Below are 25,552 nucleotides of genomic sequence, written 5' to 3'. Positions count from 1 at the left end.
ATACATATACATGTGTGTATGTATATATATGTCTATATATATACAACCAAAACTAAAAAAAAGAGGCTAATACTAAAAGAAATGGGAAAAGAAACAAATGGGGGTAAATTGATATGTCACAAAGAAGCTCATGGCAGGAGGGGGGAGAACTTCAATACACTGGAAGGGTAAAGAGGTTGGAGATAGGAAATACTCAACTCTTACATGCTTTGAAATTCACCAAAAGAGGGAAGAACAATCCAATCCATTGGGGGAGAGAATAGATTTGCGCCCTATAGGGGAGTAGAAGGGTAAAAAACGAACTGGTGGGCAGGGAAGTAGTACAAGGGAAGGAGAGGGTGGGGGGTAATTTTAGAAAGACTACAGGGAAAATAAGGGAGTGAATTAGAAGGGAGGGGGGTAGAAAGGGAAGTAAAATAAGGGTGGGAACTAGGGGGACTGATTAAAAACAAATATTGGTGTAGAAGGAAATAGTGAAAAAAGAAAAGGCTGGACAAGGAGTAGAAATCAAAATGCTGGGAAATACACAGCTGGTAATCATAACTCTGAATGTGAATGGAATGAACTCACCTATAAAACACAAGCAAATAGCAGAGTAGATTAGAATCCAAAACCCTACCATATGCTGTCTGCAAGAAATACACATGAGGGAAGTACATACGCATAGGGTGAAAGTAAGAGGATGGAGCCAAATCTATTGGGCATGAACTGATAAAAAGAAGGCATGAGTCGCAATCATGATATCTGACAAAGCCAAAGTAAAAATAGATCTAGTTAAAAGAGATAGGGAATGTAATTACATCCTGATAAAAGGTACTATAGACAATGAGGAAATATCAGTACTCAACATGTATGCACCAACTGGCATAGCATCCAAATTTCTAAAGGAGAAACTAGAGGAGCTCAAGGATGAAATAGACAGAAAAACTATACTAGTGGGAGACCTGAACCTTCCTCTATCCGAACTAGATAAATCAAACCAAAAAAATAATAAGAAAGAGGTAAGAAAAGTGAATGAAATCTTAGAAAAGTTAGAGTTAGTAGACATGTGGAGAAAAATAAATAGGGACAAAAAGGAATATACCTTCTTTCATAAACACATGGTACATTCCCAAAACTTGACCATGTATTAGAGCATAAAAACATTGCAAACAAGTGGAAAAGCTCAGAAATAATAAATATAACTTTCTCAGACCACAATACAATGAAAATAATATTTAGTAAGGGCATATGGAGAGGTAAATCAAAAATTGATTCGAAATTAAACAATATGATTCTCCAAAACCTGTTAAAGAACAAATCGTAGAAACAATAACTTCATTGAAGAAAATGACAATGATGAGACATCCTTTCAAAACCTATGGGATGCAGCCAAAGCAGAACTAAGGGGGAAATTTATATCCTTGAGTTCATATATTAACAAATTAAGAAGGGCAGAAGTCAATGAATTGGGCATGCAAATTAAAAAACTACAAAGTGAACAAATTTAAAATCCTCAGATGAAGACTAAATTAGAGATCCTAAAAATCAAAGGAGAAATTAATAAAATTGAAAGTCAAAGAACTGTAGATTAAATAAATAAGACTAAAATCTGATACATTGAACAAAACAAATAAAATAAAGTACTAGTCAGTCTAATTTTAAAAAAAGGAAAGAAAATAACCAAATTGACAGTATCCAAGATGAAATAGGGAGACCTCACCTCTAATGAAGAGGAAATTAAGGCAATCACTAAAAACTACTATGCCCAATTATATAGCAACAAATATGGCAATCTAGGTGATATGGATGAATACTTACAAAAATATAAATTGCCTAGACTAACAAAGGAAGAAATAAATTACCTAAACAACCCCATATAAGAAAAAGAAATTGAACAAGCTATCAAAGAACTCCCTAAGAAAAAATCCCCAGGTCCAGATGGATTCACAAACTAATGCTATCAAACAGTCAAAGAACAAGTAATCCCAATATTATACAAACTATTTGACAGAATAAGCAAAGAAGGAGTTCTACCAAATTCATTTTTCGACACAAACATGGTACTGATCCCAAAGCCAGGCAGGTCAAAAACAGAGAAAGGAAACTATAGACCAATCTCCCTAATGAATATAGATGCAAAAATCTTAAATAGGATACTAGCAAAAAGACTCCAGCAAGTCATCACAAGGATTATTCACTATGACCAGATAGGATTCATACCAGGAATGTAAGGATGGTTCAATATTAGGAAAACCATGCACATAATTGACCATATTAACAAACAAACTGACAAAAATCAAATGATCATCTCAATAGATGCAGAAAAAGCCTTTGATAAAATACAAAACCCATTCCTATTGAAAACACTAGAAAGTATAGGAATAGAAGGGCCTTTCCTAAAAATAATAAACAGTATATATCTAAAACCATCAGCAAAGGTCATCTGCAACGGGGATAAACTAGAAGCCTTCCCAATAAGATCAGGAGTGAAACAAGGATGCCCATTATCACCTCTATTATTTAACATTGTACTAGAAACACTAGCAGTAGCAATTAGAGAAGCAAAAGAAATTGAAGGTATTAAAATTGGCAATGAGGAGACCAAGCTATCACTCTTTGCGGATGATATAATGGTTTACTTAAAAAATCCTAGGGAATCAAACCAAAAACTAGTCAAAATAATCAACAACTTCAGCAAAGTTGCAGGATACAAAATAAACCCACATAAGTCATCAGCATTTCTATATATCTCCAACCCATTTCAGCAGCAAGAATTAGAAAGAGAAATTCCATTTAAAATCACCCTAGATAATATAAAATACTTAGGAATCTATCTGCCGAGGCAAATACAGGAATTATATGAACACAACTACAAAACACTCTCCACACAATTAAAACTAGATCTAAACAATTGGAAAAACATTGATAGCTCATGTGTGGGACGAGCTAACATAATAAAAATGACAATCCTACCCAAATTAATTTACTTATTTAGTGCCATACCCATTGAACTACCAACAAACTTCTATATTGAATTAGAAAAAAAACATAAAAAAGTTCATTTGGAAGAACAAAAGATCAAAGATATAGAGGGAAATCATGAAAAAAAATGCAAAGGAAGGAGGACTTGCAGTCTCAGGTCTCAAACTATACTATAAAGTAGTGGTTATCAAAACAATTTGATAACAGAGACAGAAAGGGGGATCAGTGGAATAGACTTGGGGTAAATGACTTCAGCAGGACAATCTATGATAAACCCAAAGATCCCAGTTTTGGGGACCAAAACCCACTTTTTGATAAAAACTGCTGGGAAAATTGGAAGACAGTATGGGAGAGATTAGGTTTGGATCAGCATCTCACACCCCACTTGAAGATAAACTAAAATGGGTGAATGACCTGAATATAAAGAAGAAAACTATAAGCAAATTAGCCGAATACAGAATAGTATACTTGTCAGATCTTTGGGAAAGGAAAAACTTGAAAACCAAGCAAGAGCTAGAAAAAAATCACAAAATGTAAAATTAATCATTTTGATTACATCAAATTAAAAAGTTTTTATACAAACAAAACTAATACATCCAAAATTAGAAGGGAAGCAACACATTGGGAAACAATCTTCATAACAAAAACCTCTGACAAAGGTCTAATTACTCAAATTTATAAAGAGCTAAACCAGTTGTACAAAAAATCAAGCCATTCTCCAATTGAAAAATGGGCAAGGGACATGAATAGGCAATTTCAGTTAAAGAAATCAAAACTATTAATAAGCACATGAAAAGTGTTCTAAATCTCTTATAATCAGAGAGATGAAAATCAAAATAACTCTGAGGTATCACCTCACACCTAGCAGATTGGCTAACATGACAGCAAAGGAAAGTAATGAATGTTGGAGGGGATGTGGCAAAGTTGGGACATTAATTCATTGCTGGTGGAGTTGTGAATTGATCCAACTATTCTGGAGGGCAATTTGGAACTATGCCCAAAGGGTGCTAAAAGAATGTCTGCCCTTTGATCCAGCCATAGCACTGCTGGGTTTGTACCCCAAAGAGACAATAAGGAAAAAGACATGTACAAAAATATTCATAGCTATGCTCTTTGTAGTGGCAAAAAATTGGAAAATGAGGGGATGCCCTTCAATTGGGGAATGGCTGAACAAATTGTGGTATATGTTGGTGATGGAATACTATTGTGCTCAAAGGAATAATAAAGTGGAGGAATTCCACGGGGACTGGAACAATCTCCAGGAATTGATGCAGAGTGAGAGGATCAGAACCAGGAAAACATTGCACACAGAGACTGATACACTGTGGTACAACCGAATGTAATGGACTTCTCCATTAGTGGCAATGCAATGACCCTGAACAACTTGGAGGAACCTATGAGAAAAACCACTATCCACATTCAGAGGAAACACTATAGGAGTAAAAACACCGAAGAAAAACAACTGCTTGAATACATGGGTTGAAGGCATATTGTTGGGGATGTAGACTCTAAATGAACATCCTAGTGTAAACAACAACATGCAAAATGATCAAGGACACAAATAATACCCAATAAATTTGCACATTGGCTGTGGGAAGAGTGGGTGGAGGGGAGGGAGGGAAATAATATGATTCTTGTAACCAAGGAATAATGTTCTAAATTGACTAAATAAACTTATTCAAATGGGAAAAAATAAAAAGGAAGGATTATTAAATTTATGGTAGGACTGAATAATATTTTAGTTGGTTACCAGGGATTTAATTACTAAATCCCAAATGAATTACTAAAGTCAGAATGGTCTTTATGGCAGTTTATTTTACCATAAAGAGAGAAGATATTAAGGAAGAGAGAAAGAAGAAAAAAAGAGATAGCTGCTCTGGCCTCCTCTTGAGCCAGGCAGGAGTTCAGAGGTCCAAACCAGGGGAAATGAGTCCCAAGTCTTTGGGCCTCTCCAGAGGCTGGTGCCTCCAGAAAGGCCAAGGGAAAGGGAGTCAGCCTTTACACTCACCACATGTCAGTTCAATCAGCAGATTCTTTATCAGCCTCTTCTTCATCAGCCTCAAGTCCAGTAGAACTGTCAGTAGCCTCCAGCAGAAGTCTAACAGAACTTCTCACAGAAGGTTCCTCCAAGTTTGTGTCAAGATCCAAATAGAACTCCACTTTTAGAGACCTTTTCTCTTGCGTCACTTCCCCTAAATTTTTACGTCTGCCAATCACAGCTGACGCTCTTCTCCAGGACTGCCCACTCTTTCACACCTGGGTCACAGATGTGGGTCATAGACCTCCCACTCAATGTGTGAAATGGGTGTTTGTACCTTTTGTGGTTAAATCCAAAATGGGTATATCTCCATACTCAGCTTTTAAGTACTATACTTAGCTTTTGGGGGATTAAAATCTAAAATAGACAGGCCTCTATACTCAACTTTAAGTACCATGCTTATACTTTGGGGATTAAATCTAAAAATAGCCAGGGGATTACAATTTAATCTTCACAGTCAAGGAAGAGCTAAGTATCTTCATTGTTACAATCAAGGGAGAGCCAAATCCAATCCTCACAGGAGGGAGTGCCATACCTATCAAACTACCAAAAAACTTTTTAATTAGAAAAAAATATAACAAAACTCATTTGGAAGAACAAAAGATCAAGGATATACAGGGAAATCATGAAAAAAATGAAAAGGATGGGGGCCTAGCAGTACCAGATCTTAAACTGTATTATAAAGCAGTGGTCATCAAAACAATCTGGTACTGGCTAAGAGACAGAAAGGAGAATTAATGGAATAGACTTGGGGTAAATGTCCTCAGCAAGATAGTGTTTGATAAACCCAAAGATCCCAGCTTTTGGGAAAAGAATCCACTATTTGACAAAAAACTTCTGGGAAAACTGGAAAACAGTATGGGTTAGATTAGGTTTAGATCAAAATCTCACACCCTATACCAAAATAAATTCAAATGGGTAAATGACTTAAATATAAAGAAGGAAACTATAAGTAAATTAGAATGAACATATAATAGTATACCTGTCAGATATATGGGAAAGGAAAGAATTTAAGATCAAGCAAGGTATAGAGAACATTGCAAAATGTAAAATGAATTATTTTGTAATTTTGATTACATTAAATTAAAAAGGGTTTGTACAAACAAAACCAATGCAACCAAAATTAGAAGGGAAGCAACAAATTGGGAAAAAATCTTTATAATGAAAACCTCTGAAAAAGGTCTAATTTCTCAAATTTATAAGGAGCTAAATCAATTGTATAAAAAAATCAAGCCCAATTGATAAATGGGCAAGGGACATGAATAGGCAGTTTTCAGATAAAGAAATCAAAACTATCAACAAGCACATGAAAAAGTGTTCTAAATCTCCTATAATTTGAGAAATGCAAATCAAAACAACTCTGGGGTAGCACCTCACACCTAGCAGATTGACCAGTATAACAGCAAAGGAAAGTAATAAATGTTGGAGGGGATGTGGCAAAATTGGGACACTAATGCATTGCTGGTGGAGTTGTGAATTGATCCAACCATTCTGGAAAACAATTTGGAACTATGCTCAAATGGCTTTAAAAGAATGCCTACCCTTTGATCCAGCTATACTAGTACTGTGTTTGTACCCCAAAGAGATAATAAGGAAAATACTTGTACAAAAATACTTATAGCTGTGCTCTTTTGGGTGGCAAAAAAAAATGGAAAATGAGGGGGTGTCCATTGATTGGGGAATGGCTGAACAAATTGTGTATCTGTTGGTGATTCAATACTATTGGGCTCAAAGGAATAATGAACTGGAGGATTTCTGTGTGAACTTGAGAGACCTCCAGGAATGGATGTAGAGTGAAAGGAGAAGAACCAGGAGAACATTGTACATAGAGGCTCATATTATGTGACACAATCAAATGTAATGGACTTCTCTATTAGCAGCAATGCTATGCTCTAGGACAATTCTGAGGGACTTATGAGAAAGAACACTATTCACAATGTATAATTAAAAATCTGTTACTCTAAAAAAGAACTACGTTTCCTGGGAGCCCACTGACTTCCTGTCCTTACATAGTTTCTGTAGACAGGGGATATTGTAACAATTAAATTGGTCTCTAGTAATAGAAATATTATATTTTTAGAGGTTTATTAAGGATTATTAGAAATCCAGGAATAAAGAAATACAAAATATAGGAAACCACTCCCATGGCTGATTAGCCAATTTAGAAATCCCCAAACTTAGCTTACTTACTACATCATTGCAATGGCAGAGAGCGCATGGGAGGCAGAAAGCCCATTAAATACTAATTGTGATCTCACCCAGGTGGAGACTCAGGTGAGATTATAGGGAATTCTGGGAAGTACCAAGGACTTCTGGGGATTGAAGTCTAGGGTTCATATCTCCATTTTACGATATTAAGAGGGGATAAGGCAGGTCCCGCCTCTTTTTGGCCGTGTCAGTGAGCATGGTGGTAGTGAGTGGGGATTTTGAAATGGCTAATCAGCCATGGGCAAGTGGTCATTATTTTGTACCCTTCTTTATTCCTTGATTTCTAATTATCATTCATAAATCCCTTAAAATATAACATTTTAATATTTGAGACCTAATTTTCATTTTTACACCATTTAGAGAAAGAACTGTGGGAGTAGAAACACAGAAGAAAAACATATGATTGATCACATGGTTCGATGGGAATAAAATTGGGGATGTTAACTTGAAATGATCACTCTATTACAAATATTAATATTTTGGAAATAGGTTTTGAACAATGATACATGTAAAACCCAGTGGAACTGCTTGTCAGCTCTAGGAGGGGGGAGGAAGGAGGGGAAGGAAAAGAGCATGAATCATATAACCATGGAAAAATATTCTAAATTAAGTAATTTTTTAAAGGAAGGAGGGGAAGCTAGGTGGCTCAGTTAAGAGAAGGCCAGGCCAAGAGTTGGGAGGCCCTGGGTTCAAATCTGGCCTCAGGTACTTCCTATTTGTGTGACCTTAGGCAAGTCACTTCAATTGTTCAGCCCTTATCCCTCTTCTGCTCTGGAACTGATACTTGTATTAATTCTAAGACAGAAGGTAAAGGTTAAAAAAAGGAAATATCTTTTAGTCAGGACAAATTCTCCTCTCACTCTCTGTTGTGTCCTGAGGGACGTGGGGCAGGGAGAACTATTACCTGGTGATAGTAGAACTTAAAATAAAGAAAAGAAGGAAAAGAGTATCAAAACATTCTTAAAATACATTTAAGTGAGCAAAAGGAAGTTCAAAAGAGGTCATAGACAAGACAATGTTGGAACTACCACGTTAAATTTCATATATGCTTTATTTTTATGGGATTAATTTTTCCCCAATTACAGGTAAAAATAGTTTCCAAATTTTACAAAGAATTGAATCTCAAATTCTCTTCCTTCCTCCCTTGCCCTAACCTCCCACTCACTTTGAGACATTAATCTCATATAGATTTTACATATGCAATCATGTAAAACATTTTTCCATATTAACCTTTTTGTGAAAGGAAACTCAAATTGAAAAAAAAAAAAGAAAGTGAAAAAATTTTGCTTTGGTCTCAATTCAGACTCAGTTTTTCCCCTCTGGAATCAGATGGCATTTCTTATCATGAGTCCTTTGGGATAGTTTTGGATCATTGTATTGCTGAGAATAGCTGTGTTCCTGTCACTGTACAATGTTCTCCTGGTTCTGCTAATCTCACTCTGCTTCAGTTAGTTAGTATAAGTATTTCCAGGTTTTTCTGAGATTGGCCTACTTGTTATTTCTTATAGCTGAATAGTATTCCATTACATCATATACACTTTAGAAAAACAAGCTGTATGTACATATACATTCACAGTTTCATATACAATTTTGTTTTTTGGTTCTTCTTTATATATGGAAATGTTTGTGATTTTTTATGTTTGTCAACATAATGTAATAATGCCCAATTTGTCAAAAAAGTAATACAGACAATTTTCCAATATCTCATAATACTAATATAGACAATTTTAAAATTTTTTCATTAAAAGATAGGCCTTTGTTTCTAAGAGAAGCTTAGAGATTCTTAAAAAGAACTGTGCAGGGGGCAGCTGGGTAGCTTAGTGAATTGAGAGCCAGGCCTAGAGTCTCTGAGTCTTTATTCCTGCATCTCTTCCTCTGACTGCCTTATCTATCTTACATCCATATTCCTCTAGTCTCCATTCTCCTTCTCAGGTCACCACCCACAGATAAATTATATAGGAACTGCAGGTCGGTCCCTATACAACAGGTTATGGTAATAGTCCAGGTTTGAAGTAATGAGAGACTGCTTCAGCTTGGTACCTTTGTAAGTGAAGAAAAAATATATGAGAGATACTAGGACAATAGAAATAATGAGATTTGGCCATAGACTGGATGTGAATGAAAGTGAAGAGTTAAGTTTGTGTACCTTACAGACTGAGAGGATGGCAGAGTCCTCAACAGTAATAGAAAAGTTGAGAGGGGGCAGCTGGGTAGCTCAGTGGATTGAGAGCCAGGCCTAGAGATGGGAGGTCCTAGGTTCAAATCTGGCCTCAGACACTTCCCAGCTGTGTGACCCTGGGCAAGTCCCTTGACCCCCATTGCCTAGCCCTTACCACTCTTCTGCCTTGGAGTCAATGACTCCAAGACAGAAGGTGAGGGTTTTAAAAAAAAGAACTGTGCAGTTTCCCAAAGGAGATCTGGCTTTTTCTCTTCCTACTATTCAATTCTGAGCCTGACAACTTATCCATTTGCAATGATTGTCCAAGATATACATACTGAAGGTTTAGCTCTATAGTTTGCCCATCTAACATCATATAATAGCAAGTACAATGGTCGTTCTTCATCAGCCAAGCCCATTTCTGCATTTATAGCCAAACTCTTTTGAGTCATCATGGACCTCATTTAGGAGATTCTCCAGTGTACCCACACTTGATGGAATCAGTACAATGTCATATAAAAACAAAAGTATCTGGTGTGCCTTGCTATCTACCAGGAATTCCTCTCAGACTTGGATTCTGATTAAGATCTCTTCCATGGAGCTAGCAAATGACTTTGGTGAGCATATATCTCCCTCTTTTGTGCTTCACTTTACACTAAAAATCAAAGGACAAGATAATGTCTGTTGTTATCGTTTTCAAGGATTCTTCTTTGGTTTTGTTCTATGCAGGAGAGAAGCCTTATTGAAGGAGAGTCTCTAAGATGACCTTTTCTACCAAAACAAATGTTTTTTTTTTTACAGTCGGCAAACAGTAAATCCAGGGGGATCTTATATTATCTACATCTTCCATTGGTAAAGATGTGTCCTCCTATGGAATATCACTTGTAAAAGCTGCCTGTTCCTTCCTAATCCTTGCATCCAGTTTATCTTTAATGCATATGTAAATGATTCTCATAAAAATTTTATGTAGATGGAAAAAGTAAGCATAAGGGCTAGTAGTTATTGCTGGTATTTGTCACCTTTTATTCTATTAATTATATGGTCCAGAATTTTCCCCACACCTTTGGTATCTTCCTCTGCTCCACAGACCTTGAAAATAAATCCTTCAGAACTCCCTGCTCCCCCAACCCCCAATTATATCACCTTCAGCATGAATCTCCTTAGTATATACTTGGTCTAGTCCAGCTGTTTTTCCCATGTTTTCTTCAGTATTATTTTCACTTCCTTTAAAAGCACATCCTGGACTGTGATGTTAAAATCTAAATGTGCTGGCTTTGCTGGCTTTGCTGTCCTTGATCGCAAAAAGAGTTTGTTTTGAAAAACTTTGCAGAGCTAATAAATCAGATTAATAGCAGAACAACAAAAACCACATGATTACATCACTAGATATTGAAAAAGCCTTCCATAAAACATAGCACTTTATGTTTTTTAAAAAGCTAAAAATAATAAGAATGAAAAGACCTTTCCTCAATAGGATCAAAAGCACTTATATAAAACCAAGAGCTAGCATTATTTATATAGGAAAGACAGTGGCAACTTTCCCAGTAAGATCAAGAGTCATAGGCTCCTAGCTCTAAAGCTAGAAGGAACCTCAGAGGCCATCTAGTCCAACTCCTTAATTTTACAGATGAGGAATCTGAGGCCTAAGGAAGTTAAGTGACACACCTAAGGCTACACAAATCATAAGTGTCAGAGATGAGATTTGAAGCCAAGTTCTTTGACCCCAGAGCTAATGGACTTTCTCTTGTATCATGCTGTCTCCCTCCCCTGAGTGAAGTCAAGGTAGCCAACATTGTAATTGAGCATACTACTAGACATCTTAGCTATGTTAATAAGAACAGAAAACATGTTAAGAGAAAAAGCATTGGCAAAGAAGAAGCAAAATGATTTCTATTTGTGGACAATAAAATGGTTACATTGCAAAACCTAGAGAATCAACAACAATTGAGCTATGTTGTAAACAGTTCAAGCAAAGTAGCAGGAAATACAAAATAAATCCATAAAAGACCATTAACCTTTCTGTATACTGCTAACAAAACCTAGGAAACATGAGAGATATACAGAGAAATACATTTGAAAATAATAAAAAAATGCATTAAGCATTAGAGAGCTGTTATATCACACAGGATTTATATGTGTACAAAACAAGTTGGGATTTTTTTTTGTTTCGGAAACAAAAGAAGACAAAAGGGAAAATGGGCAATATTCATGACTGGGAAAACTCAATGTAGTAATAATGACACTACCTATTTTACTGTGCAAATTCAGTGTTATACCATTTAGATTGCCAAAGGGATGCTTTAGAGAATTAGAAAAAAATCATAACAAAATTCTTATGGTAGAACAAAAGGTTAAGAATTTTAAAAGAATTTGTCAGATAAGTATGAAAGGATTGGATTTGGCCTAAAAGAAGGTCTCAAGTCATATAATAAAGTAGTAATTATCCAGATATTCTGTACAGGATAAAAAATAGAAAAAATTGATTGGACCTATTAGATAAGTGAGACTTAAAAGAAAGAAAAGATAAGAATCTATTCTTCAATAAATTTAACACAAACATCTATGGGGGAAGAAAATCTCTTTTTAAACAAGAACTGCTGGGAAAGTTGGACAGAAGTTTTGCAGAAAATGGCATTAGAGCATCATCTTACACCATTTTTAGATCAGAAATCTATACCATATGCCACAACCATTTCCAAATGGATAAAAGATCTGAATATTAAAAGTCACACCAGATAAAAATTATAGAATGGCAGGTTTATACCTTTTACAACTATGAAGAGGGAAAGAATTTGTGACCAGCTGCAGAATCAATAGAGAGGAGTATAAAAGCTGGAAAATACCATTTTAATTTTAATAAAAATAAAAGGCTTTTGCAGAAATAAAATCAGTGAAGCTAGAAAGAAAAGAAAAGATGTAAATGGAGGGGGAGTTTCATTAAATATAAATTTTAAAAGTTTGTCAAACAAAAGCTGTAGACAACTGACAGAAAGGTATAATAATCAGTCATTTTTAAAGGAGAAATTCAAACTATCAACAATCATTTGAAAAATATAAATCTGAAAACATAAACTTGCTAAAAGAAATATGCAAATTGAATACTTCTTAGGTTATCATCTCACACATATTGAATTGGCAAAATTGCTTAAAGATAGAAGTTGAAGATATTATGGAAAGACAGGAATGCCAGTCAGACAATTTGGAAAGCAATTTGGATTTACATAATAAAATGTGCAAAATTGTCCAAACCCTTTTGACTCAGTGATAGTATTATAGGATTGAAACACCAGTAAGGTTATTGACAGTAAGAAAATGCCCTTGTGTACAAAAATATCCATAGCAGCAGTATTTTCAATAGCAAAAAGTTGCAAACTATGTCCAATAACCAAATGAATCATTACACATATGTACAATTCAAAGAAATACGAGAAAAGTTAAGTAATGAGAATGAAGAAGGCAGAGTCAAAAGAATAACATGAATCATATAGGTAATAATAAACAGCAATAAAATTCAAGTTAGATCCAAAGGATATTAGTACTATCAGGCACCCATAAGCTCCTAGATCTAGACATGGAATTGACAACTAGTCCAACCCTTATTTTATAGAGGAAAAACCCTGAGAGTCAGGGAAGTGAAGAGATTTGACCAAAGTCACACATAAAAGCCTAGATTTAAAGCTAGAAGGGCCTTAAGATGCTTCCTCACGTCCAGGGGCTCATCTAAGATCACTGATTAGGGACAGTAGGGAGAGCCTTTTGTTTTATCAGTGGTCAAAATGAGTGTAATACCCTTATAAAATAGACCATCAGTCAATCAACCAACATGTATATATTAAAGGCCAACTATGTGCCAGGAACTATACTAGTGCTGGAAATACAAATACAAGCAAAACCAGTCCCCAGTCAAGGAGACAATATAAAAAAAAAACCCAAGTATGCACAATACAGAGTAGATAGAAGGCAATCTGAAAGAGGGAAGGCCTATTACAGTAGGTGAGATTTGACTAAGAAGTGGAGGTAAGGAAGCAGGGCATTCTAGGTACAATACACAACCAGTACAATGGCATGGAATGGGAAGATGGGGTATTGTATTCAAGGAACTAAAAGTAGGGCAGGGTTCTTGGATCATGGAGTAAGCAGAGAGGAGCAAGGTTTAAGAAAACTGGAAAGGAAGAATAGTGTCAGACTATGAAAAGCTTTAAATCAATCAGTCAGCCAGTCAATAAACATTTATTATTGAACAAAGGCAGTTTATAGTTGATTCTGCTGAAAAGAGGAGGCCACTGAAGCTCATTGAGCAGGGAAGTAATATAGTCATGTCTGTCCTTTAGAAAAATTATCTTGGTGGCTGAGTGGATGAGAGACCACAGGGAAAAGAGACTTGGGACAAGAGGATCAGCCAACATGTAGCATACCAGGCATCTTAGCATCTTGGAAGTATGGTTGATGTATTGATATTGTATCCTGTATATTTATTTACCAGACACATGGTCAGATCACTTAATGTTCATTGTATGGAAAGGGACAATCTAAAGGACTAGCGCAAAGGACAAGCAAATTCCTGGGCTGGGCGTTGACAGCCACAGTGTCCTTAAAGAAAAAAACAAAGAAACCATCTTCCTGGATGGTTTGTTCTCATAATCAGTATATATTACATTTCTATGTTTTAAATAAATGAGTTCAAATTCCACTGAAACTCTTTGTTTAGAAGATGTTTTTTTTAAACACTTACCTTCACCAATTGGATTAATCTCCTCCCCTTTGATTCCCTCATTGTCAATGCTACCAATGTAAAAACCTATATCATGTCACATATTCATTAATCACCTCCCACTTGACATTCCTAAGGTCCCCAATAAAGGCTGGGGAACATGTGTGAGCCTTATCTTCTCTTACACCTCTTACTCTCACAGTGTTTGCTCTCCCTCTTGCCTCTTACAATCTTGATCTTGCCTATTATGTTCCTCATGTCTGACTGACTTATGCAGCGCAGCTGCCCCGCAAATCTCCAATTAATCTTTTGACCACATGGTTCATGGGGGATGTCCCAGAGTCCTCTGCTCCACGAAGGTTCTCTTGGTCCTCATTCTTATAATTTCTCCACTCTGTTATCTTCAACTAGAGAGGTATCTATGGAGGAGCTTCCTACTCCCCAGGTGTTTTAACTTGTGGTCTCTGAGTCTTTATTCCTGCATCTCTTCCTCTGACTGCCTTATCTATCTTACATCCATATTCCTCTAGTCTCCATTCTCCTTCTCAGGTCACCACCCACAGATAAATTATATAGGAACTGCAGGTCGGTCCCTATACAACAGGTTATGGTAATAGTCCAGGTTTGAAGTAATGAGAGACTGCTTCAGCTTGGTACCTTTGTAAGTGAAGAAAAAATATATGAGAGATACTAGGACAATAGAAATAATGAGATTTGGCCATAGACTGGATGTGAATGAAAGTGAAGAGTTAAGTTTGTGTACCTTACAGACTGAGAGGATGGCAGAGTCCTCAACAGTAATAGAAAAGTTGAGAGGGGGCAGCTGGGTAGCTCAGTGGATTGAGAGCCAGGCCTAGAGATGGGAGGTCCTAGGTTCAAATCTGGCCTCAGACACTTCCCAGCTGTGTGACCCTGGGCAAGTCCCTTGACCCCCATTGCCTAGCCCTTACCACTCTTCTGCCTTGGAGTCAATACACAGTATTGACTCCAAGACAGAAGGTAAGGGTTTATAAAAAAGAAAAAAAAGAAAAAAAAGAAAAGTTGATAATGGGAGAGGGTTATGGGGAAAAAGATAATGAGTTTTATTTTAAACATGTTGAGTTTGAGATGCCCAGAGGATATCCAATTCAAAATGTTCATTAGGAATTTGGTGATATAGGATCATAGGTCAGAAGAAAGATTAGGCTATATAGTTGAACCCATAAGAACTAATGAAGTCATCAAGTGAGATAGCATAGAGGGACAAGAGAACATGACCAAGGACAGAGGTTTGGGGAACACCCACAATTAGTGAACATGACCTGAATGAGGATCTAACAAGGGAGACAGAGTAATCAGATAAGCAAGAGGAGAACCAGTAGAAAACAGTGTCCAAAAAAAACATTCCTGAAAAGGACAGGTCCATCTATTGTCCTCTGGTTCTATTCTGACTCTCCTGAAAAAAAAACAAAACTTTCCTCTCTGATTGCCTCTCCTGTCTTTCTGTGCTGTCTTCTTCTGTTAGAAAGTAAGCCTCTTGAGGACAAGGATCTTCTTGCTTTTTGTCTTTGTATCCCCAACTTTAATGCAGTGTGTGTGTGTGTGCTTAACAAACACCTTCATACACACTTCACATTTCAAAAAAGCCATGACTATTCATGCATGTGATATTACCACCATCATAAATCACAAAACTTCCATATCATCACAAATTGCTATGACCAAAAAAAAAGTTACATAACCTTCTGGTGGTGAGCCTCTCTCCCCACTTGGCAAGGCTACATACTATTTTTCCACAGATGTAGTCCATTGCTAGATCTAGATTTGAAGCTTTCCCAACTTGGTGCACCCTTGCAGAGCTTGTCCTCTACTATCTTAACTGTTACAGCTCACCCCCACACTACAATGAGGCTTCCGAGGAGAATTTCAGTGAAAAATTCAAATGGACAAGTAATCATTTTTAAGTGGGAGTAAAAGAACTCAGAAAGACATGGTAGATTGAGGGTGATGATGGGACAGATCACTTCTGTTTGGAGGCATCAGGGAGGAAGTGGGCCTATAAAGAACAGAAGGGTTTCTGTAGCAGCAGTAGCAGTAACAGCAGCAGTAGTAGTAGCAGCAACAGTAACAGTGGTAGTAGTTACTAGCATTCATGGAGAGCTGTAAGGTTTGTAATGCATGGTGGACGGATGGATGGATGGATAGAGCATTTATTTTGTGTTTACTGTATGTCAGGCACTAGGGATAGAAATTCAAGAAAGATTGTCCATGTTCTCCAGGAACTTATATTATTATGTGGGAAAAAAAGAGTTAAAAAGGAGGGGAGGGAGCACAGTTTGGAAATGAAAGCCAAGAAATGATATGGGGGTCCAGTTTGGGGCAAGAGAAAGAGAAGTATTACATATTAGAGTCAGATGTCCCAGGAGCAACCTCCAAAATGCCAGTGGTTAGGTGGGGCAGAGATTAGGATGGTGCTCAAAGCATAGGCAGCATAGTTTTAAAAAGGTTCCCTTATTTGATCCTCACAACAATCCTGTAAGGTTGGTGTTATCGTGCCCATTTTATAGATGTGAAACTGAGGCTGAGGGAGGTTAAGCAACTTACCCAGAATCATATAGCTGATAAATGTCTAAAGTAGAATTTGAACTCAGGTCTTTGCGATTTCAAGTCCAAAGCTTTATCCATTATATTTCCTAATTGTTCTATTTCAAATGGTAGAGGTTAGGAAGAAGTCTGTTCAGGATATAGGGGAGGACCTGCACAGACTTAATACAATAGAAGAAAACAAGAAACAGAGTTTGGATGGAGTGAGGAATCCATGAAGAGGAGTAGAATGAGATAAAAGTGAAATTAAACCATGAAAGACCTTGAATGCCAGGCTTAGGAGCTCAAATTTTATCCTGTAAGCAATGGAGGGCCTTTCCTGAGCAAGAAACTGCTATCAAAGTTAAGCATTAGGAAAATAACTTTGGCCACACAGAATAGATTAAAGGAAGTCATGAATAAAAGAATATAAAAGTGTATCTGTTATATTGAAAATTAATTAATCAATACTTTAGGAAAAGATGGACTAGATGATCTCCAAAGTCCCTACAATTTCTAGATCTGTGATCTTCCTCTGAGCTCTCCAATTTATCCCTTTATTTAGGGACCAAGTAAATTCAAACTTACTTAGCTCTCTCTATGTAGCCAGCCCTAAGACCATGTTTCACTTCACATCCCATTCAGTTATCCAACAGTCCCTCCAGGGCCATCTTCCCATCTTTCCTGCTGTCCCACTCAATACACCTATCTCCTTTTCACCTCTTACTCTGGACCCAATAACCAAATCAATACTATCATAGCTTCTGAAAAGAGTATGTCAATTGGTTGAGTGCCCTATGCATGATCCCACCATCTCTGGGTCTCCAAAACCAAAATGCTTCTTGGGCACCACCCCCTTATATGTTGTCTTCCACTATTAATGGAAGCTCTTTGAGGGCAGGTACTGCCTCTGTATCCCCAGAAGTTAGCACAGAGTATGGCAATCTTAAGGGCTTAATAAATGACTTTTCATTCATTTATTCATTAAAGCTAAGCTATTAGGAGCTGCATCATTAACCAATGACATTTATAATTTCATTTTCAGAAGAGGAAGAACATTAGCCAACACTAGTCTTTTTTTCAACAAGGCATTTTCTTTCCTGTGATCAGTTGCCAAAATCATGTTTGGAATCAGTGACCCAAGAATGAGAAATCAGGAAGGGTCTGGGCACAGGCCAGATATTCTAGATAGCTCAGTGAGTGGGCCAACTGCTTTCCTGTCAAAGGCATTTTGTTACCTGTGGCCTCCCTTCCTCTAACCTGAGGCCCATCTGGTTGGCCTTGTTTTCAGGGGTTCTAGCTTTGTTTTAATTGCTATTATTAACTGAAATTTCTATAGCACTCAGCCATTTACCAAGCACTTCTTTCACAATTAAGATATGTAGAAAGATATTATTAACCCTTTTGTTTTTTGTCTTTAAACCCATACTCTTCTGTCTTAGTAACAATTCTAAGACAGAAGGACAAGCAAAGGTTAGGCAAACAGGGTTGTGACTTGCCCAGGGTCACATAACTTGGAAGTATCTGAGGCCAGATTTGAATCTAGTTCTTCCCAACTCCAGGCTCCCAACTCTATCTATTATGCTACCTAACTGCCCCTTATTAAACCTATTTTATAGATTTTACAGAAATCAAGACTCAGAGACAGAAAGTGTCTTGCCTAAGGTTGTACAGAAAATGTTGCAGCCAGAATCTGAACCCAGGTATCTGATTCTAAGTTCAGTGAGCTTTATATCCAAGAGATTGTTAACCTAAGGTCCGTGGATTTGTATTTTAAAAATGTTTTTCTCACTATATTTCAATATAATTTGGTCTCATTTGTAATCCTGTGTATTTCTTATTATGCATTTAAAAATATTGTTCTGAGAAAGGGTCTGTAGCTTCATCAGACTGTCCAAAGGGTCCATGGCACACAAAAAATTAAGAATCCCTGCAAGTTTATGCCAGGCTGCTGCCAGAGACACTGGCCCCTCCTGGAGTATCCACCTCACTTGGGCAGGAACTTTTCAGTATCCTAGATCAAAGAATACAGCCACATCTTCTGGACTGACTGGGGGTTATCAGAGAGTCCGCAGTTTCCTGGCTTCTGCAGGGGTAAAAGAATCATAGAATCTCAGAGCTGCAGGGGATCTCACAGTTCATCACATATCTGCATAGGAAGGCCCAAATGGCATCCTTTGCCTCTGTCTAAAGACCTTCATCCAGTAATGGAGAATCCAGGTGATCAAGTGAATAGAGCACTGGATTTGAAGTCAAGAAGACTCAAGTTCAAATCCATCCTCAGATACTTATTCAGGCCCCAGGCAAGTCACTTCACCTTCCTCAGCCTCAATTTCCTCACCTTGAAAATGGGATTAATAGTACCTATCTCCCAGGGTTATTAGGAGTATCTAGTAAGATAATACATGCAAAGCACTTTGCAAAGCTAAAGCACTAAACAAATGCTAGTCATTATTACTTCTACAACAGCCCAGTGGATTGTCAGACAGCTTTCATCATTAGGAAGTTCATTAGGCAGTTAGTTAGGTGAATTCAGTTGCACTGAATAGAGGGCAGGTCCTTGAGTCAGGAAGATCTAAGTTCAGATTTGACCTGAGATACTTGCTAGCTATGTGACCATGGGCAAGTCACTGAACCTATTTGCCTCAGTTTCTTAATTTTACAAATGAGAATAACAATAGTGCTGACCTCTCAGGGATGTTGTGAGCATAAATAAAATATATATATGTATGTATATATATATGTATATATATATATACATATATATATATATATATATAGTGGTAGTCTCTCGGTGATCGAGAATGACAATTGTCTTTGTGCATTATCATCTATTGATGTACCCTCGTGTGGCTTTGGAGTCCAAAGGCTGAGGCGCACAGTGTGTGGCACATGGGGCATGGGACGCCAGTTGTTACGGGAGGTGCGGTTGTGGCCTGGTGTCGGTGTTCACATGCAGCGGCAAGACGTCGACGTTGTTCATCTTCAAAGGTGGTGGCGGCATGGTTAATGTGGGTTCGCCAGCTGCTTCTGTCAGAGGCAGCGAGTTCTAGTTGCTTTGGTGTAATGCCAGCCCACTTCAAGTTGGACTTTAGCTGATCCTTGAATCTTTTCTTTGGTCGGCCTTGTTTCCTGAGTCCAGCTGACAGTTCACCATAGAATACCTGTCTTGGTATTCGCTGTGGGTCCATGCGGATGACGTGTCCAGACCATCGTAGCTGGGTTTGGAGGACCAGGACTTCTATGCTGGTGGAGTTGGTTTTGTCGAGGACTTCCTGATTGGTGATTCGGTCCTGCCATCGGATCCCCATGATTGACCGGAGAGAGCGTTGGTGGAATTGCTCCAGCTGTTTCATGTGCTTCCGGTACAGTGTCCATGTCTCACAACCGTACAGGAGCGAGCTGAGGACCACTGCATTATACACTTTGAGCTTCGTCGCAGTGCTTACACCGCTGTGTTGGAGGACTTTGGAGCACAGCTGCCCGAGTGCCTGGCTGGCCCTTTGGATCCTGGCATTGATCTCGTGGTCTAGGGACCCGTCGTTGGCGATGGTGCTGCCCAGGTACTTGAAAGTGCTGACGATAGAAAGCTGAGAGCCGTAGATTGTAATGCATGGCTGGTTCGTTGGCCTCCCTGGTGCAGGTTGGAACAGCACCTCTGTTTTGCTGAGGCTGATAGTCAGGCCAAACAGTTTTGTTGCGGTAGAGAACCAGTCCACAATGGTTTGGAGATGAGTTTCTTGGTGGGCCATGAGAGCACAGTCATCTGCAAAGAGAGCTTCCAGGATGAGTCTCTCTGTTGTCTTTGTTTTTGCAGTCAGGCGGCGAAGGTCGAATAGTGAGCCATCCAGTCGGTAATAGTGCTGACCTCTCAGGGATGTTGTGAGCATAAATAAAATAATGCAGTATTTATAAAGTGTTTTGTAAGCCTTTAAGTATGCCCTAAATACTACTGTTTTTTTCTGACATCAACTCTCATTTTGCCTTTCTGCAACTTCTACCAAATGGTCTTCCCTGTGGGATGAAGAACAAACTTGGTCTGCTTAACAGGCTTAGCACAGCACTTGGCACACAGTGGTAGCTATATAAAAGCTTCTTCCCTTCCTCCGTCTTCATTCTCCTCCTCAATCTCCCTAATCCCTCTTCCAAATGACAAGCCTTCAAATAATTACAGGCAGCTCTCATGGCCCCCTGAGTCCCCACTTCTCCATGCTAAACATACCCATTTTCTTCAGCCAAGCTCTATACAGCATGATCTTGCCACCCAAGAGAGCCCAGAGGAGCAGACCATGGAAATATCCCATTCTCCCCACACCTCTTACAGGCATAAGAAAGTGTCTCACATTTCCTGAGCAGAATTAGTGCTAGTGGGAACTGGCTCTAAAGCTCTCATTATGAAGTTTGGGGGAAATGCCTGAAACTTTTAATGAGCTTACTCTAGTGAGTGTCTCTCCCCACTCCACCCCCCTTCCTCCTCTACAGTCTTTCTCCCCCTTTGTTTTAGGTACCTTTTTAATTGCAAAGCAGGGACATAGTCTCTGAAGTCCCAGAAGTGGCAACATTTCTCCAAGGTTGAAGTTAGGAAGCCCCAGACCTGTTCCAGACAGCCCAACCTTCTCCTGGGAGCCGCAGGGTACTTTTTTAGGCAAATAGAAGCTGGGGTCTGACAAGAGATTACCCCAATTCTAGCAGTCACCAAGCTTCCTACCACCTCATCATAAAATACAAATGAAAATCCCATACTTGAGGTTATCTTCTGCCTCTGGTAGCCAGATAGCAGGACCCCAAGCACTGAAAGCAGGTCTATTAAGGTGAGAAAACATGGTTTAGTGAAGGAACACTGGCCTCTGAGTCAGAAGACCTGGGTGTCACTTCTTAGAAGCTGTGGGACAGTGGGAAAGTCTCTTCACTTGTCTGAACCTCAATCTCCTTGTGTCTAAAATATGAAATTAGATGCAATGCTTTCTCCATAGTTCCTTCCAGGCCTACTATTCTGTGGCTCATTAGAATGCCTGCCCAGGTGGAGAAGAATACGTACCATGAATGAATAGGATCTGGGTATTGTGACTGTCCTAGCCATTCCCTCTCCAGGAGTGACTTCCAGACGCCAGCAGTGTATGGTGTCCTGAAGTTACCATTCTATCACTCATGAGTCAATTAGAACATTCAAATAAGCACAGGTCAGTATATATAAACTACCAGTCAAGTCCTCAGGTTTTTCCAGAATTAGATAGGACCCTTGACCTCCAGAACAGTTTGTGTGAGACATTTGCAACCTGAAAGTGCAGAGGGAGTGATCACAGGATCAGAGAGCCAGAGCAAGGGATCTCAATGACTCTCATTTTATAGGTTAGGAAACCAAGGCTGAGAGAAATTTCATTATTTGTCCAAGGTCACACAGATAATAAGTGACAGATCTGGGATTCAAATAGGTTCTGTAACTCCAACTTCACAAAATTTTCTATCATGCTGCCATAACTGATCGAAATATTTCTCTATTATAGAAGAAGTACATATCTCTGCTGACGTCCTCCTGCCTCTTCACCACGGTGAGTAATTTTCACTTATTTGTGTGTCTTTCTTGATGGAGCACATTTTGTCAAAGAAATATAAAGCTGTTTCTTTATTTAGCTTTTATTCAAATTTAACTCCAGGCAAGAGACAGAAGAGTTTAGTGGAAAAAAACACTCTCTGGTTCTATTCCCACCTCTGCCATGAGTTAGCTGTATGACCTTGAATAAGTTACTTCCCTTCTCTGGAGCTCAGTTTCTTTCTCTGTCAAATGAATATATTTGACTAGATTATCTCCTAGGTCTCTCTCAGCTCGGCCATCCTCAGTCCTAAGGCCCCTCCTAATACAAATATTCTATTTAAGTCCTAACAATGAAAGGCAGGGGGGCACAGTGGACAGGGAGCTGGCCTCAGAACCAAGAAAATCTAGGTTCAAGTTTCACTTCTGACTCATACCCAATGTGTGACTGTGGACAAGTCACTCAATATATCAATGTTCTAAACAATTCACTAAGACTTGAATTTGAAGAGATGTTGACCTGCACTGGGGAGAGTATTTCCTCACCAGATAGTTCCCTATACCATTGGAATCATAGGTCTAATCCCTATCCCTATGATCAAACATTCTATGTTGCTTCCAGCATTGATATTTCATGAATCTATGATTCTTTGCTCTTGTATTTTAGCAATGCCATAACTTTTATGTTAAACTAAATTCTCCTGCTTTTTCTTTCAGCTTATGTCTGGTCATATATGGGGAAAGAAGATCCTTCCCACACAGCCCTCTGTAGATTGAAGACACTTGTAGAATTGATTCTAAAAAACTAGGTAAAGAGCAAAATTTCACCAAATCAATGTTAAACAGTTTAAACTTGCCTCTTTTGTTCATTGACTGAGGCTTGTTTTTTTTAAAGCAATGCAGACACAACCTAATTTCCTCTCTTAAGTTATGTCTAAGTGAAATATGATCAGCTGCTTGAAAAGTGAAAAGTTAATCCAAACCATTCATTTGGCACCATAACTGGTTGCTTGAGTTTAGTTTCGGACAGTTTCTAACAATTAGAACTGTCCCAAAGAGGAATGGGCTTGCCTAGGGAGGTCCCTCTCATTGTCGGTCTTCAAGCAAAGCCTGGATGACCACTTAGTGGGAATGTTATAAGAGGAACTTCTTGTCCAGGTATGAATTAGATTAAATGAGCTCTGAATTCCTTTCCAACTATGATATTCTATGAATTTAATTTTCACAGGGAGAAGCATCGCATACACAGGCTGGGTGCCAAGAGCATCACCCAATTCAATTAAAGGCTTGGTCAATCATCTGGCTATTTGCTCTTTATAGCAACAATCAACCTCTTTCACTGAATCTTTTATGAAATCGACCAGAAATTATTGACATCATGTAAATGTGGCCACTTTCCTTCTCTCCAGAATAAAATGATCTTTTGTTAACCTTTTCTGAGAGGCAGCATGTCATAGTGAATAGTGAGCTGTAGAGTGACCATGTAACTATTTGATGATGAGCAAGATACTTAACCATTCAATGCCCCCCAGTAACTCTCTAAATAAGTTAGGACTAAGTTGCCAATCTGTATTGCTGGAGAGAATTTCCACACTCCAAGTTCCCCACACTGATGAAAGCATAGGTTTAGATCAAAAAGGGAAAAAACTTTACTCACAGGAAAATAATTTTCCAAATTCCCAGACCGTTTTTCCATCTTCCATCAACATGTGCAGAGAGAGCCTGACCCTCTGGCAAGAACCCAGCATAGTTCTGACTTAAAGCTGAGAATGTTCATTCCAGAAGTCGCTGAAAAGTTCTTCCTGTCCCCTGACTCCCATGGAGAAGATGCTCTGTTTTGTCTCTTTTCCTTGCAGCTGAGGGGGCCCAATGGATGGGCTACAGAGAACTAACTACTCTGAGGTCACTGAATTCATCCTGGTGGGTTTTTCCCAGAAGCCCCATGTGCAAGTTGCCTTCTTCACTGGGTTGCTGTGTTTCTACCTCTTCACAGTTTGGGGGAACAGCCTCATCATCACTGTGATCCAAAGGGACACTCAGCTGCACACCCCCATGTACTTTTTCCTCAGCAACCTGTCCTTCCTTGACATCTGCTATACCACCAGCTGGGAGCCTTATGTGTTGGCCCAGTGTTTCAAGGACTTCCCCACCATCTCCTACACCAGCTGCTATGCCCAGATGACCATTTCCCTGTTCCTGGGGATGACTGAGTGTCTCCTCCTTGCCATCATGGCCTATGATCGGTTTGTTGCCATCTCCAACCCTCTGCGCTACACTGTCATCATGAGCAACCAGGTCTGCTTGCAGATGGCAGTGGGTACCTGGGCTGGTGCCTTCCTCTTATCTGTAATGCCAATTGTTGCTATTCCAGCTCAATACTGTGGGCACAATGTCATTAACCATTTCACCTGTGAGATCCAAGCCTTGTTAAAGCTTGTATGCTCAGACACCCCCATGAGCCTGATCCTGGGTCTGGTCATTAGTACTTTTACACTGCCCCTACCCTTCACCTTTATCCTCATCTCCTACATCCGCATTGTGGCAGCTGTGCTCAGGATTCGCTCCACAGAGGCCAGGCTCAAAGCTTTCTCTACCTGTGGTTCCCACTTGACAGTAGTGACCATATTTTATGGGACAGCCATCTATATGTACTTGAAGCCCCAATCTAAAGAGTCTCAGGACCAGGACAAAGTCATCTCAATACTTTATGGAGCAGTTACCCCCATGTTGAACCCTCTCATTTATACCCTAAGGAATAAGGATGTGAAAGGTGCCCTCAGGAAATTGATTGGAGGAAAAGAAAAATCTTGAAAGAAAAATCCTTAAACTTCTCCAATAGTCTTGGTGAGTATAGAGAGAAAATAAAATGACCACTGAACCTTAGTTGCTTATCCATTTATTCAACAGGTTAAGGAAGATATAATAGACTTAAGAAGATCTGGATTCATATACTACCTCAGGCACTTACTAGATGTATGATCCTGGATAAGTAACTTTCTGAGGCTGTTTCCTCATATGTAAAGTGGTTGAACTGGATTCAGTGACCTCTAAGGTTCTTTCTAGACCTTAATCCAAGATCCTTTGATACAATTTGTATCAAATTTTGGTATGGCTAGGGTACACAATAGTTAGTGGTAGTCTCTCGGTGACTGAGAATGACAATTGTCTTTGTGCATTATCATCTATTGATGTACCCTCATGTGGCTTTGAAGTCCAAAGACTGAGGCGCAAAGTTTATGGCACATGGGGCATGGGACGCCAGTAGTTACGGGAGGTGCGGTTGTGGCCTGGTGTCGGCGTTCACGTGCAGTGGCAAGATGTCGACGTCGTTCATCTTCAAAGGTGATGGCGGCATTGTGAATGTGGGTTCGCCAGCTGCTT

The 25,552-nt window shown here is 38.8% G+C and overlaps 1 protein-coding gene across 1 annotated transcript; it reads left to right on the top strand.

Moving 5' to 3' along the window:
- Positions 1 to 24,040: 24,040 nt before the first annotated feature.
- LOC100022456 (olfactory receptor 13H1) lies at positions 24,041 to 24,982 on the top strand. Its single transcript, XM_001374264.5, has one exon. It carries the CDS (start codon positions 24,041 to 24,043, stop codon positions 24,980 to 24,982), a length of 942 nt encoding a protein of 313 aa, XP_001374301.3.
- The last annotated feature ends 570 nt before the right edge of the window (positions 24,983 to 25,552 follow it).

This window comes from Monodelphis domestica, chromosome X (assembly GCF_027887165.1).
Source record: "Monodelphis domestica isolate mMonDom1 chromosome X, mMonDom1.pri, whole genome shotgun sequence".
Taxonomy (NCBI): Eukaryota; Metazoa; Chordata; class Mammalia; order Didelphimorphia; family Didelphidae; genus Monodelphis; species Monodelphis domestica.
This window is presented reverse-complemented; position numbering and strand designations above follow the sequence as displayed.

Excerpts from the sequence above, each read along its gene's own strand:
- LOC100022456 (XM_001374264.5), top strand. The coding sequence starts at position 24,041 with ATGGATGGGCTACAGAGAACTAACTACTCTGAGGTCACTGAATTCATC.